The 16,977-nt window shown below is 42.3% G+C and overlaps 1 protein-coding gene across 1 annotated transcript in view; it reads right to left on the bottom strand.

Annotated features, from left to right (window-relative positions):
* The window catches only part of LOC117517621 (transcriptional regulator ATRX-like), a 99,449-nt gene extending 86,457 nt beyond the window's left edge, over window positions 1-12,992 (bottom strand). Inside the window, exon 1 of the mRNA XM_034178716.1 lies at window positions 12,812-12,992. Coding sequence (XP_034034607.1) covers window positions 12,812-12,861 — 50 coding nt within the window. The 5' untranslated portion in view covers window positions 12,862-12,992. The remainder of the gene's footprint in view (window positions 1-12,811) is intronic.
* Window positions 12,993-16,977: the final 3,985 nt, after the last annotated feature.

Raw genomic sequence — 16,977 nt, 5'->3', positions numbered from 1 at the left:
GGATGCGCCACCGTGCCGCTCATGGCGCGGGACAAAACCACCTCCGTGTTGGTCTCACAGGACGGCTTTGAGATGGATTTCAGACGGCTGTCGGTGGCTTTTTAGTCGTGTGACTATCCGAGAAATTGTGCATGAGCTGGACATGCCCCAACATGTCCTGTGAGGCTTCATCACGGCGTTGCTTTGCACCATGCGGCTCCGCCGCGATGAGCGGAATTCCTCCGCTCCTCTTTCCATGACAAAAACTCCAGTAACAGTGGAATGTGCCGTTCATTTCTAAACTGGACGTCCTCTGACTAGCACAGAAACTGCGGAAGACGTGGACATCAGCACTTTTTTGGCACATTGAGACAGACATGCGGAGGAATTCCGCGCGTCGCGGCGGAGTGCATGGTGCAAAGCAACGCCGTGATGAAGCCTCACAGGACATGTTGGGGCATGTCCAGCTCATGCACAATGACTAAAAAGCCACCGACAGCCATCTGAAATCCATCTCAAAGTCGTCCTGTGAGACCAACACGGAGGTGGTTTTGTCCCGCACCATGAGCGGCACGGTGGCGCATCCGTCCGCTTCTTTTTCCATGAAAACAAACTCCTGTTACAGTGGAATGTGCCGATAAAGCGCTGATGTCCACGCCTTATGCCTTTTTTGTGGAAGTCAGACGACGTCCCGGATCAACAAAGCCTTCACGTTGGAAATGACCTGGTTGTTTCAGCAGGGTGTCAGCCTGTCGATCGGCGCTCGGAGTGCGCCGTGCTCTCAGACGCTGTGGGCGGTCTTTAAACCGGCTGGAGCACTCCTTAATCTGTGTAATCCCCATAAAATGGTCCCTGAAAGCCATCTGAATTTTCTGAATGGTGTCCACCTGGAGATCTCTCACAGTTTCTGGAAAAAATTGATGCAGCAAAGCTCCAAATCGTTCAGACATTTATTCGCAATAAAAATCCAACGAAAGGGGTGGACTACTGCTCACACAAAGCCTGCTCACAGGCGAATGACGCAACCGACAGGCGTGAAAAAACTCACGCATGCGCACGAAGGTTCAAGCTTGGCTGATGTAATCACACGAGATTCAAATCCATATGGTTTTTGCAAAAAATAAAAAGGTCCGATACTTTTCTAACAGACCTTGTAGATGGGATAAATATTTAATCTGAATCTCAGTCCCAGAAAATGTTGAAATGTAATGATTTTTTCTATTTCAGCTGCAATTCTTATGTTGGACTATTAAAGTTAAAGTACTTACAAACAAAAGAAGTATGACAGGTTTTTATTAAGTGACAAGTCAAAGCAAAGTATATGTGATACTTAATTTGAATCTCACTCACGGGTTGTCTGGACAACCAGCTTTTCCTACAGGACAAGTAAACTGCCAGGGTTACTTGTCCTATGTACAAGTACACTAAAAAGCTTAATGTCAATGCCTGCTTTGACTCACCTACTTTGTACGTGCAACATAGTTCACAGCTCGGCATGCAGATAAATATAATGCTATAATACCCTCGGCCCTATGAGCATAAACATCGGAAACAGAATGTGACCTTTTGACTTCTTAAAATAGGTCAAGGTTAGCCATCTTTGAACTTGTCAAAGATCTGTGTCCCAAGTATGTCTGAAATTTAAGACCCTGGCAGTAATAGACTGGATTTATGACGAGCACAGACAGATGGACAGATGCAAGGCTTATGCAATACCTGATGGCCACATTTTGGCCTCGGGTAAAAACATCTGTTTTTGTATGTACGACAGGTTAAGTGTGAGGGTCCTTCAGATGCCTTTTGGCAACTCCAGTTGGGCTGCCATGTGCCTTTTACTAAGGAGAGTGGCTGCTGTCTGGCCACGCTACCATACAGGCCTGATTCGTGGATTGCTGCAGAGATGGTTGTCCTTCCTGAAGGTTTTCCTCTCTCCACGGACCAATGCTGGACCTCTGACAGAGTGGCCATCCGGTCCTTGTTCACCTCCATGACTGAGGCCCTTCTACCCCGATCACTCAGTTTAGACAGGCTGCCACATTTAGAAAAAGTCCTGGTGGTTCCAAACGTCTTCCATTTAGGGATGATGGAGGCCATTGTGCTCATTGGGACCTTCAAAGCAGCAAAATTGCTTCTGTACCCTTCCCCACATTTGTGCCAAAAGACAATCCTGTCTCCAAGGTCAATAGGCAATTCCTATGACTTCATGCTTGGTTTGTGCTCTGACATGTGTAGCAGGATGAATAAGTTAATGATTTTCAGTTTGCAGTTTTGAGTTCAGCCAATTGGTGCAGGAGAGTGCTCATATAAAAGAAGGTAGAGTGCGCTCTTCTCTCTCTCGCTGGAGATCTGCTGCAGGTGCTTGTTGGGCGTGTTCACTTCCACGTTCCTGGAGGACAGGTAGGTGTCGGCCACAGCTGCGGGCTCGTTGATGTGTGTGTGTGTGTTGCTGACTGCTTATGTGAATGGTTTTGTTGCACAGATATCTTTGCAAGAGTCGTCGCTGGTGGCGCGCTGCTGTGTGTTTGGTGCCATGTGGTCACAGAGTGTGTGACACTCTGTTGCAGTGGTGATCTGTTGGCTGATTGCTGCGTCGCTTGAACGGGTGGTCTGGTATGTGGTGCGGGGCGTGGGGCTCTTCTTCCTTGGGCTATTCCTTATTTATGCTTGTTTATTTAAAACGCAGGATTGTGGATTGAGCCGCCAAAGGAATCCCTGCTGCTTTGACCTGATGTTCAGCTGGGAGGTTTTGCCAGTAGACAGACTGCGCAGCACTTTGACACCATCCACTGGTCCTTTGATGGAACTGACGCTTCTGCTGTCCTCTGCGGAATTATTTCTTTCTTTTTTAATAAGGATCAACAAATTGTCATTTTAAGTAGGTTTATTGTTAATAAATTATTTTGTATTTTGGAAACACTGCGCTGTCTCATTTGCAACAAACCTGTGTGTCGTGAGTTGGAGTTATTCTAATTGGAGAATTAACTGGGTGAAATTACCAGAGTGATGTCAGAAGTCTGACCAATCATGTTTATTCATGATTTCTAGTTGTCCTATTGATGAACTTAACTCGTCCGCTTTACCACACATGCACTGTCAACTGTGGGACCTTATATGTAGACAGGTGTGTGCCTTTCAAAATCACGTCCAGTCAACTGAATTTATACCAGGTGAACTCCAATTAACATGTAGAAACATCTCAAGGATAACCGGAAGCGTCTGAGAAAGTATCTGGAAAAGGGTGTGAATACTTGTATGCAAGTGATTTCTCAGTTTTGTATTTTTAATAAATTTGCAAAAAAAAAAAAAAAAAAAAAAACACCTTAACATTGTCATTATGGGGTATTGTGTGCAGAATTTTGAGGAAAAAAATGAATTTCACCCATTTTGGAATAAGGCTGTAACATAATAAAATGTGGAAAAAGTGAAGTGCCATGAATACTTTCCGGATGCACTTTAAGTAATCACAGCCTCAGCTGCTACCGTCAACAAATCACCTATTAAATTTGTGGCCAAATTTTTATTTATATATATATATATATATATATATATATATATATATATATATATATATATATATATATATATATATATATATATATATATATATATATACACACACACACACACATACATATACACACATACATATACGAGGTAGCTTATAAAACTAACCAGCAGTTTTATAAAAAAAAAAAAACTATATGGATTTGATTGACATGCGATTACACCAATCATGCTTGAACCCTCGTGCACATGCGTGAGTTTTTTCATGCGTCGGTGATGTCATTTCCCTGTGGGCAGGCCTTGAGTGAGATGTGGTCCCGCCTTCTCGGCTGAATTCCTTTGTTTCACATGCTGCTCGAGACGGTGCACATTGCTTTATCAAACTTTTTTCTGGACCTGTGAGGAATATCCGAGTGGACACTATTCGAGAAATTCAGTTTAACGGCTGATGAGAGATTATGGGGTGTTTCTGTCGGTGTAAGGACTTCCCACGGAGCGGGACGTCCTGCAGCGCTTCCAGGCGCCGTCGTCGGCCTGTTTCAAGTTGAAATCATCCTAATTTAAGGCTCTGTTGACCCAGGACGTCGTGAGAGAACAGAGAAGATTCAGAAGAGGCCGGCATGAGGAGTTTATGCGGACATTAAGGACATTTTGTAATGAACTCCTCACTCCTCACGCGACTCCTCACTCAAAGACTGCCCACAGGCGAATGACGTAACCGACAGGCGTGAAAAAACTCTTGCATGCCCACGAGGGTTCAAGCATGTCTGATGTAATCACACGCGATTCAAATCCATATGGTTTTTAAAAAAAATAATAAGGTCAGATACTTTTCTAATAGACCTCGTATATATATATATTTTTTGGGTCGTATCTTCTCAAACTAAAGAAGATACTACTGTGCTACCATCAACCATAAATGATGACACAACAAAGCATTTTCCAAGCTACTAGCTCTTTCAGAATGCTAAGGCTGCAGTTGAAGCATGAGGACATGAGCCTGTGAAAACTGTTAATGTGGGAAGGCAGTTGTTCTTACTTCCCTCCAGTATAGCTGTAAAACTTGACATCCTTCCATTGCCACATAAAACTCCTAGAGTAGTTTCAACAACAAAGTTTCAGATTCACCATCACGTGGCAGGACAAGGTTGTCAATGCTGGGGTTCTAAAGTGCTGTGGTACCCCCAGCATTGATAACCACATCATTAATGTACAGCTTTGTTGGGGAAGACACCTTGCCAGAATAGAAAACACAAGAATAACCAAACTGGTTCTTCAACTAGTTTAGCAACGGCAAGCGACCAAGAGGTAGAGAAAGGCTTGGTACAAGGAAACCCTCAAGCAAAACCTCAAGGCATCCAGTATCAACTTTGACCCTGGGTAATAACTGCTCAAGAAACAGTACACCATTTGTTTAGAGGGCTTTAAAAATTTCTGAGAGGAGCAGAATAAAATAATTCACTGACAAAATGGCAAAAAGGCCAATGCCAGCGACACCATAACATTTTAACTATACAGCAGCATCACCTGCAATCAAGCTCATCACTCCAGGATTTGTTTACACTTTCAAGAAAGGACTCTCTGTTAATGTGTCCAGGGTTACTCATACATCGTCTTCGACATAAGACACCATACACTTACTAGTGGAATGGATAATGGGAAAATCACGTAAATGCAAGCATCAGATTTTAGTTTGAATCTGTTGGTAATGGCCATTTGAAAATCCAAAGCGAACTGATGCCAGCCAATGCCTGGTTCACACGGCAAGATAATTAGACCAGTATCGGACCCGATTTTCCCCTTCGGACAATATTAAGGACGCCCCGAAAACTGTGATGATATTAAAGATAATCTTATCAAATATTCTTGCCATGTGTGGTGCGTTACGAGCACTCTGATCTGCTCAGAAGGACGTCAGGAGCACTCCGATCACAAATCAGGGATATTCAACATGTTGGATTGTCTTGCCCCGATATCGCAGTGTGTGGTGTCCTCCGACCACAAACGAGCACGTAGCCTGAAATGTGGACTTTCGTTGACTTTCATTGGCATCGTTTAACCTTCGCTCAGCTTTGTTCCTGCAGAGGTCGCTTCTTCAGGATTTTTAAACTGCCAAAAAATCTGAACGAAGTGCAACGAAAACCTCAATCTGTGTTTCGTTTTGCTGTCGTTCTTGACATTTTTAATCATTTGCTTAGTTTTTGTAACATTAGCATGTATGGGGCTTTCACAGTGGCGTATTCGTAGAGCTGCTCATTGCAGCATTGTGTGTCATTTAAATACGCCCGAAATCCGCGCATACTCAGCCTTTAACAGTGTTCGTTCATACTTGCAGCTGCATGTGTTCGTGTTTTAATATGTACACACAGTCGCGTGTACCATGCCACACCAGTTTCAGTGCTATTTTCTGCCTCGGTGGAAGTGCGCTGTGTTCTCTACTGCATGGTGTGGTGCGGCTCAAAAACAGAGTCATTTAACATTATTATTAGGGCCCGAGTAGGAAAAAGTCCTATGAGGACCCTATTGTAATTGCGCTGTTTATTATTATTAGGGCCCGAGTAGGACAACATCCTACGAGGACCCTATTGTAATTGCGCTGTTTATTATTATTATTATTATTATTATTAGGGCCCGAGTAGGAAAAAGTCCTACGAGGACCCCCGAGTAGAAAAAAGTCCTACGAGGACCCTATTCTAATTGTGCTGTTTATTAGTATTAGGGCCCGAGTAAGACAACGTCCTACGAGGACCCTATTGTAATTGCGCTGTTTATTATTATTATTATCATTAGGGCCCGAGTAGGAAAAAGTCCTACGAGGACCCCCTGAGTGGATGAACCATCAACATGTCATAACTCCTTGATGCATTGTGTGATTTGTTTAAAATTTTAACTGTGTGATGAGTGGTTGTCCTTGTATGCACATGCCCACATGTGGTCACAGGGGCACCCACTGGCCTGGGTAGGCGGTCGCGCGGAACGAGGGCCCGTATATGACTGCTTGCAGTCCTAGTTATTTATTATTATTCTTGCCACTTTTGAAATCGAAAATTCGGCCCTTTCACATGCTGAAAAACTCATCAAACTTTCCAAAGTCATCCGACCAGATCCGAAATTCGATATTTTGGCGGTCACACACAAGGTCGCAGCGAAATCGCAAAATAGCACCCCCTAGAAATGATCAAAAACCCCTCCGCATTGGGTTTTTTTCGTTGTAGCCTCACAAAATTCGGTACACATATTTACCATGCCGGGATGCACAAAAAAAGTCTCTTACCGTCATGGTGAAATGTCGACAGGAAGTCGGCCATTTTCATTTTAAGTTTCGATTTTGAGCTAATTTTTTGCCATTTTTGGCCATTTCCACTACTTACATTTGAACAAACTCGTCCTAGGGATTTCATCCGATCGTCTTCAAATTTGGTCAACATCATCATAACACAATGGTGATCAAAAGTTATCAAACGATTCTAATTAGGTCAAAAGGCGTGGCTGCTAGGGGTCGTCAAACTTTGGCAAGCTTTTCTGAGCACACTGTTTCACTTTGAACGGCTGTCACGCCCACATACTTCATCGTAGATCCTTCAAACTTCCTGGACATGATGAGGGCTCTGCCCTGAATGTCTACATATATTAAGTTCCCACCTCGGCCATAGCGCCCCCCAGTGGTGGCGGGAAATGTCCTATTTTTACTTTAAGAGGTCCTGATGTCACATACTTAACCCAATCAACTTCATTCCACTTCTAAAACATGCAGAACAAGTTGTTGAACATAGGCAATGATCACCGTGAAGTTACGAGTAACGACGTCTGTGTGGCAGCGTGCCGAATATCGCCCCTTCACCATGAAATTACGTTCGTCCTTTTGACGGCTTTAATTTTGTTATATCATCATGAAAAACTGATACACAGGTCAAGCACGACAACCTCCCAATGGGCGGGGCAAAATGCCTCAATAGCGCCCCCTTGAAACTTTCAAAAAACCCTCCCCATATGGGTTTTTTTGGAGTAGGGAGATGAAAATTGGTATACATGTGTGACTTGCATAGACGTACAAAAAAGTCTCATGCACCATGGGTCTACTCCAAACAGGAAGTTGGCCATTTTGAATTTTCTTGTCATTTTGGGGTGATTTCCACATGTTGTATTTGAACGAAATCCTCCTAGGGATTTTGTCCAATGCACTTCAAATTTATTCCAGATCATCCAGAGACGATACTGATCAAAAGTTATCGAAAGCTTTTCTCTATGTCAAAGGGTGTGGCCGCTATGGTGCCGCCATTTTGACCCTTCGCCATGGAACATTATACTTAAACAGGTACTGATGTCACATAGTTAACACCATCAACTTCCTTCCACTTCTAAAACATGCAGAACAAGTTGTTGAACATAGGCAATGATCACCGTGAAGTTACGAGTCCTTTTGACGGCTTTAATTTTGTTGTATCATCATGAAAAACTGATACACAGGTCAAGCACGACAACCTCTTACAATTCATAGAGGCGTAGCCCATGGGTGGGGCAAAATGCCTCAATAGCGCCCCCTTGAAACTTTCAAAAACCCCTCCCCATAGGAGTTTTTTGGAGTAGGGAGATGAAAATTGGTACACATGTGTGACTTGCATAGACGTACAAAAAAGTCTCTTGCACCATTGGTCTACTCCAAACAAGAAGTTGGCCATTTTGAATTTTCTTGTCATTTTGCAATGATTTCCACACATTGTATTTGAACGAACTCCTTCTAGGGATTTTGTCCAATGCACTTCAAATTTCTTTCACAGCATCCACAGATGATACTGACCAAAAGTTATCGAAAGCTTGTCTCTATGTTGAAAGTTGTGGCCGCTATGGCGCCACCATTTTGACCCCTTGCCGTGGAACAAGTCATGATAACTCCTTCATGCTTTGCCTGATTGACTTGAAACTTCACGTGTGATCACGGTTGGCCCCTGAACACACCAGACCCCTCTGTTTGTACACTGACTGCCCCCTAGTGGATGAACCATCAACATGTCATAACTCCTTCATGCACTGTGTGATGAGTGGCTGCCCAGGTATGCACATGCCCACATGTGGTCACAAGGGCACCCACTGGCCTGGGTAGGCGGTCGCGCGGAACGAGGGCCCGTATATGACTGCTTGCAGTCCTAGTTATTATTATTATTTATTTTTATGCAGCGAGTGCGAGTTTATTTTAGAGTCACAGCTCTTTTCAGCTTTGATCAGACTGATTGATCAGGGCATTTGATGAGCGCACCGACATGCAGCGAGTGCATATTTATTTTAAAGAGTCACAGCTCTGATTAGACACACAGAGAGAGAGAGAGAGAGAGAGAGAGAGAGAGAGAGAGGAGAGAGAGAGAGAGAGAGAGAGAGAGAGAGAGAGAGAGAGAGAGAGAGAGAGAGAGAGAGAGAGAGAGAGATTTTCTGAAACGATGCGACACAGTGAAACAGTCTTCATATAATGAGTCCTGTATGATAAAGTGAAGCAACGATCTTGCAGCATTTATAGCTCCAGAAGAACAACAGGGAGATGTGAAGTGGCGCGTGTACTCACGTGAAGGCTCCATGCTGTGCTGTACGCCGAAGAAAATTAAACATGTTTAATTTCTTCCATCCTACGCACGTAGCCCTCAACATACTGCTGCGTATTGAGAAAAAACTCCTCGTGAAGTGGGCGAAGAGCTGCTCATTACAGCGTAGATGATAAGCTGTAATGAGCAGCTCTACGAATACGCCACTGTGAAAGCTCCGTTAGTTTGACTTCGTTCGACCGACGTTTCACACAGTGCAGAAGCTGGTTTGTGAGCGCTGCAGCTGCTGCGTTCATGTACCGTCGGAAATTACAGGGATACTTACTAAGCTATATATATATATATAAGTAACGTAATACAGTGATACAGCAGTGACCACGGCACACCAGAGTTTTTTTTGTTGTTTTTGTTTTGTTTTTAAATTGGAGCAAGACGAAGCACACAGCGTGACGTCAGACAGTGAGAGCTCTGATTATGAAGGAGAAGACTCTGATAAGACTGAAATTATGGTTCTTGGTTCAGCAAGACATCGGCATCAATTTGATCAGCTAGCGTTTAGCCTAGGTTCATGTGTTATACATCATACTGACAACGTGGGGTAATTTTTGATCCTACGTTGTCCTTTGACCTCCACATTAGGGACACTACGAGGACTGCTTTCTTTCATCTAAGAAATATAGCAAAGATTTGTCCCATCCTGTCTATGGCTGATGCTGAGACTCTGATTCATGCTGTAATGCTTTGTTTTCTGGTTTACCACAGTCCAGCATCAGGGGTCTTCAACTGGTTCAAAATGCTGCTGCCACACTTCTGACACGAAGCAGAAGGTTTGATCATATTATGCCTGTTCTGGAATCCCTTCACTGGCTTCCGGTCTCCTTGAGATCGGATTTTAAGGTGTTACTATTGGCCTATAAAATGGTTCACGGACTGGCGCCCCCCTATCTGGCCGGCCTGGTTGAGTCCTATGTGCCGGCAAGGGCTCTGCGTTCACAGGGTGCAGGACTATTGTGTGTCCCGAGGGTGAAGAAAAGATCAGCGGGTTACAGAGCTTTTTATCACCACGCCCCAGCTCTGTGGAATGATCTGCCTGCGCTAATACGACAGTCGAACTCTGTGGAGACTTTTAAAGCCAGGTTGAAGACACATCTGTTCTCCCTGTTTTATCATTACTATTTTATATGATTGTGTGCCTTTTTTTATTCGTTTTATTTATTTTACTTCTTTTACCTTTTATGGTTAAATTTTTTTTGTGTTTTAATCTTATTTATTCTGCTTTTAAATGTTTGTGAAGCACCTTGAGGCGATTACTCGTGATTTGGCGCTATATAAATTAATAAATTATTATTATTATTATTATTAGAAGATCCCTCTTTTGTTCTGGACGAGGAATCAGAACAGGTGGGTCCACCGACGTGTGCACAGATCTCCACAGTTTCTGTTTGCAGTTTCTCCAGGACTCAAGCGCTATGAGCTCTGTCCCAGCGCTGAGTCCTGGATCTCAGAGATGCAGACACACACTGCTCCAGCTGTGGCTCCAGGTGCGTTTTGTTTAAAGCTTCGGTTTTGTTTAGTTCCTCTTTCTTCCCTTTTGCGCTCTTGCTTCACAGGCTGTTCGGTGATAAAGCTCTTTCGTCCACCTTTTCTTAATGAATTGTGGATTTTTTACTTTTTTCTGTTCGTTGAGGAATCGTCGTGTGCCGTGTGACTGGGCCATTAGTTTTAAGCCCCAGTAAAACCCATTTAAGCACACTGTGGATGCAGGCTATTTCAAGTTTCAATACATTAAGTCATAGAGGCAAGCGTGTACTAAAAGCAAGACTCAATATAGCATCAAGGGTACAGAGACAATATTATAAAAATACACGGCAGTGAAATCCACAGGTGACAGAATTCCTGTGGTTTGAGCAAGGCAAATATGTTGACTAGAACCTTGGATAAGGTGCTTTTATACATCAAAACATTAATTCACTGACCTTACATAATGCAAGGGCATTTAAAAAATGAAATTTAAAAATCTACAATTTGGCCTGTGACCCTGATTTCAAGGTCATTCAATTTGCAACTTCACCTAGGTCTCAACCTGGTATACCTTCCATGTAAGTTTGGTGAGCCTAGGCCTCTCCATTTCAGAACAATTGTGCTAACAAGCCAATTCTGTCGGTCACACATCCAGGCACAATGCCGGCTGGCGTGAAAACAGTCACAGCAGGTGGGCTGTTTAAAGGCCTGGTCACACGGCATTAGCTGAAAAAAATTCACAAATTGTCGAGAAAAAGTGGACAAATGACCCTGGACTTCTCCCATCACCAAAAAGCCTGCGAGTGCAGAGCGCATAAAAGACTGAAACGAAACCGAAACTAGCAAAACAAAAACTAAACGAACAGCAACCATGGCACTTTAAACAAAATCAAAACGAAGCATCAGCGTATGATCATTTCTGCAGTGAGTCTGTTGTGTCCATCCACAGCCACCTTCAGCTGTGTTGTCTTGACAACATGTCTGCATACACGCACGTCGCAGCCAGAGACGTTGACAGGCTGGAGAGAGAGCAAGAAAGAGAGGCTGGAGGTTGGACGAAGTTGGACGACAATCAAATGGAACGCTGACAGTACGGGAACTACGCAAACAATAAGGAACTGTTAAGACAGAAAGCAAAACAGAATACGGATGAATTGAGGTTGCCATCAGGATTCATTCACATTTTTCAAGTTTGAAAATTCTGACAAAGCGCCAGCTACAGAAACGAAGCTGGACAATGGTTAAACAATGTCTCCAAAACTCAATGTAAGTCCAGATTTCTTGTTTCGTTTTGGCTTCGATGTCCTTCGTTAGTGCTGTGCGACCGGGGTTTATGTAACGCAGCTTAATTTGAAGCTTTTTTCTTACACTGTGCCACTGTTTCAATTCAACAGCAAATAACACTTGCAAATATATACTAGATCTCTGTGGTATACCAAGGCACCAGCTGTGTTTTCACGTCAGTGAGGCACTTGACATGGAAGCAAACCGAAAGCGATGTTGCTGCGACCCATAGCATAATGTCACTGTCCAATATTTATGGATATGACTGTACACATTCCATGCAGTAGGCAGGACAGGCTGAAAATGTTTCACACCTGAATAATTGACTGCACTTGTGGTTTTGAAACAAAGCTCTAAAGACAATGTTTTTTGTTGCATGGCAACTTTGCTAATTACTTTCTCTTGAATGTATGTGGTCAGGGCTAGGAGCAGGAAAAGGCTTAATATTAAATTTTTCTCAAATGCATAAATCATGTGGCAATTTGAGCAAGACTTCGGCTTCAGGGTCACAGCTTCGCACAATTATGGAAGTGTGTGTGTGTGTGTGTATATATATATATATATATATATAAAAATAAAGGACCACCAAATTTTGGTAGTATATTATGACGTAAAAATATGTATAAGCAGCAGAATTAATGTAACACTCATTAACTTACTTTCCTCAAGTTGAGGAGAATTGGTGACTTGCATTTTACAGCAGTGCCAGCCATTTTGAATTTAGAAAGGAAGGCCTTTTACTTCCTGCAGTACTCGAATAATCCACAGGAGGTACAGAACAACCTGTGTGAAAATGTATATAATAGCGTCAAGAAAAATAATTTAAAAAAATATTGTCTGATGTAAGGTTCAGAAAGTCGTGAACGGAATACGACACAAATTAGAACTAAACCGTTAGCTGGAAGAACGACCGTTAGCTGTACGTTAATCTAAAACAGCTTCAGCTAGCGACACGCATTTTCGTCAACAATTCGGTCTGCAAATTTTTTTACCTTAACATCACCGTAGACATTTTGATAAGCCACTGAACAACCGAAGTCATTCAAAACCTTATCGGCTCATGGCACCAGTGTAACAGGATAAAATGTGGCATTCAATCCGTGACAAAATAAAAACAAAACCAACGAAGCAAAGTGTCTCTCTTTCTTTTCCTTCTCCCCACTGTTGTTTACAGCGTTTCATAGCCAACATTAATGCACTACTGCCACCTAGTGCCTCGGAGCATGTCTACACCGTTGGCTTCTGGGGGCAGGCCCCCAAAAGCCAACGGTTTCTAGATAAGCTCAGATGCATTTTGAGCATACAGAACAGCAATTTTAATGTTTTGAGAAGACCATAAAGTGGACACCATTTGACTTATGCAATTTGAAACTGTGTATATAAGTACTTTATTCTGAGAATAGCCAGCATTCATTTTATTAACATCCTGGAGTAAATAAGGTATCACCACATGTGTAGAACTCAAAAAGAATGATAGGTTGAGTTTTTATAAAAAAAAAAAAAAAACAACGGCAATGAGGTAAAATGTATTCATAAATATGAAAGAACAGGCTATTAGTAATTATTAACTATCGCATACTGTATTTTTTTCTCAAGATTTGTTTTTGCATAAGTTTGAAAAAACAACAGATCATAAGTTTAGGATAAATTACTTATCATGAATTTAATTTTCGAAGAGGCACTAATGACAACACTCATATTGAACATAATTTCGCTTGCATAGACTGATTTTGGAGATCAAGCAATAATTGCAGATGGGCTTTCTGAGGTCCCAGATAGCTTTTCTGATTTCCTTTTCTAACTTTCAGAATTTCATAAATTAGCACATGGTCCATTGATACTTATGTGTAGACACTAGTCCCTAGAGGCAACTATTTTGGTTTCAAATCTGGGTAAATGCAGTCCCAGAAAATTCTGAATGTGACAAACAAGAAACAGGTGTTGTAAAAAAGTCAATGCTGCTAAAAATACAAACGTGCAGAAACAAAGATACTATTCTGACATGGTTTTGCACATAAGACTGACATGGCATGTTTCAAGTACACACATATACTCGTATGTCAGAAGGTGGGGTGGACATACCATATTCTGTCCCCCCTGGTTGAAAAGGTGGGGGGACATGTCCCCCTATCCCCCACCAAATTGCGCTCATGCCAGCTTGTCTCCTGTCTTTTTGTTGGTGCCACTGTCCTTTACTTTACTTTAAACTGTAAAGCTGGTCTCACTACTGTCTTGTAGTCTTTCCCCTTTACTCTTGCAGATAGTCTTCAGCCATAAATCACTCCTACCACCATTCTCCACACACTCCACCCTGCCTGCACTCTCTTCTTCACCTCTCTACCACACTTATTACTTTGGACAGTTGACCCCAAGTATTTAAACTCATCAGCTACTTCTACCACTTGTAACCACACTATTCCACTGTGCTCCCTCTCATTTGCACACATGTACTCAGTCTTGCTCCTACTCACTTTCATTCCCCTGCTCTCCAGAGTATATCTCTACATTTCCAGGCTAGACTCAACTTGCTCTTTAATCTCACAACAGATCACAGTGTTGTCTACAAACATCATAGTCCATGTAACTTCTTCTGACCTTCTTTATACTTTTCCATCAGTACTCTCAGACCAAACATTGCATCTTTGCACTTTCTCATGCTGTGGATGATCAGCTTAATGCCTCTGTAGATACTCCAGCTCTGCACATCACCCTTGTTCTTAAAAATATTAACCAGCACACTTTGTCTCCACTCCTCATGCATCCTCTCACTTTCGAAGATTTTAGTAAACAATCTATTTAAACTCCACTGTCATCTCTACTAAACATTTCCATGTTTCCACTAGAATGTTATCTGAACCAACTACCTTTCCATTCTTCATACTCTTCATAGCTGCCCTCACTTCATCCTTACTAGTCTCTTGCACTTCCTGATTTACTCTATCCATATCATCCAGCCTTTTCTCTCTCTCTCATTTTTTTCATTCAAGAGCTCCTCAAAATATTCTCCACCTTCTCAACACACTCTCCTCACTTGTCAGCACATTACCATCTGCATCTTTTACCACCCTAACCTGCTGCACATCCTTTCCAGCTCTGTCCCTTTGTCTGGCTAACTGGTGCAAGTCCTTTTCTCCTTCCTTGTTGTTCAACTTCTTGTATAGCTTGCTATGTGCCTTTTCCTTAGCTTTTGCCACTTCTCTTTTTGCCTTATGCCACATCTCCTTATACGCCTGTCTACGTTCTTCATCTTTCCAACTATCCCAATTCTTTTTCATCAACCTTTTTGTTGTATTCTTTCCTGAACATCTTCATTCCACCACCAAGTCTCCTTGTCTTCTTTTCACTGTCCAGATATCACACCCAGTACCTTTCTAGCTGTCTCCCTCACCACATTTGCAGTACTTTTCCAGTTGTCCATCCACTGCCTGTCTCACCTGCTCATTGAATTTCACTCAACAGTCTTCCTCCTTCAGATTCCACCATCGGACCCTTTGTTGAGCTCTGACTCTCTTCCTTCTCTTCACCTCTAAAGTCAACCTGCAAGCCACCATCCTGTGCTGTCTAGCTACACTCTCTCCTGCCACTACCTTACAGTCTCAAATTTGTTTTAGCTTGCATCTCCTACAAAGAATATAGTACACCTGTGTGCACTTTCATCCACTCTTATATGCTGCCCTGTGCTCCTCCCGTTTCCTAAAGTAGTTCACCACAGCCATTTCTATCTTTTTTCAAAATTAGCTACCATCTGCCCTTCCACATTCTTGCCCTTGATATCATATCTACCCATTACTTGAGTGTCACCTTTTTCCCTTTGCCAACATGCCCAATGAAGTCTCCTCCTATCACTATTCTTTCATGCTGGGTTCACTGGGTTCACTCTCCATCTTCTTTGTCTCATAACCTACCTGTGGGGCATATGCACTGATGATATTCATCATCACACCTTCAATTTCCAACTTCACACTCATCACTGTCAGACACTCGCCAAACGTCCACCACACTCTTAACATAACTCTTCCTTTAAAATGACCCCAACACCATTTCTCTTCCTATCCACACCATGGTACAACAACTTGAACCCACTGCCTATTTTCTTGCTCTTACTTCCCTTCCACTTGATTTCTTGCACACACAATATGTCTGCCTTTCTCATCATATTAGCCAGCTCTCTCCCTTTTCCAGTCATACTGCCAATATTCCAAATCCTGACTCTCACTTCCACCCTTCTAGTTTTCCTCTTCACATGCTGTCTGTGGACATGTTCTCCTCATCTTCTTGTTCACCCAGCGGTAGCCCAATTTCTGCCGACACCTTGTTGGCCAGGTGGTGGTCATTGTTATCCTGGGCCTATATATACATATAGAATGTTTTTTGGACCCACTTTTGAGTTTGAAATAAAATATTTATTATTACTTTTTGTGAAAGTTTATATTTTCATCAGTGTGTTTAGAAATATATTTCAAAGATACATGAACGATTTTTTTTTTTTTTTTGAGAAGTAAGTCTTGCGGCAGTGTTGTTTACAGCAAGATACAGATCCATGCGGAAACATATTCATCTATTTTTCTGAACTGCTGTGTTTTTTAAACTGCATCTCGTTAATCCTGAAAAAATAGAACTTCAGAGAATCGTAAATTCATAAAAACAGACATTCAGGAAAACATTCTTGTTTTTGAATTCATGCTTTTTTAATTAACGAGATAAAGATTTTATTAATTCTGAAAAACAGGGAAACCTTTTTTTTTACGTTAATGCATTACTCTTCCCTCGATCCAGGATAATTTTAAATTAATATTTCTCTGCCTCTCATTTATTTTCATGTCAATCGAGGACTTTTGGAAGTTTTGTATTATCCTCAGATAGTGACAAAATATTGCCTCCTGTGACATTCTTCAACTATTCTGTAGACAAAGCGGCCCCCAGACCCCCAGCCTATGGACTTCAGCCCTGAGGACCTCGCACTTTGTCCCCCCCTCCCCCAAATTTCTAGTTCTAAATTGTGCCCTTGCAACCTGGAAGTGGTAGAGCTGAAGATGTTGTGATTCTCTTTGGGAGTGAGGAGGATGGACAGGATTAGGACTGAACATATCAGGGGGACAGCTCTGATAGGACAGTTTTGAGACAAAGTCAGAGAGGTAAGCTTGAGATGGTTTGGACA

Source organism: Thalassophryne amazonica, chromosome 9 (genome assembly GCF_902500255.1).
Source record: "Thalassophryne amazonica chromosome 9, fThaAma1.1, whole genome shotgun sequence".
NCBI classification, from domain to species: domain Eukaryota; kingdom Metazoa; phylum Chordata; class Actinopteri; order Batrachoidiformes; family Batrachoididae; genus Thalassophryne; species Thalassophryne amazonica.
Note: the sequence above shows the minus strand (reverse complement) of the source record. Positions and strands in the feature narration are given on the sequence as shown.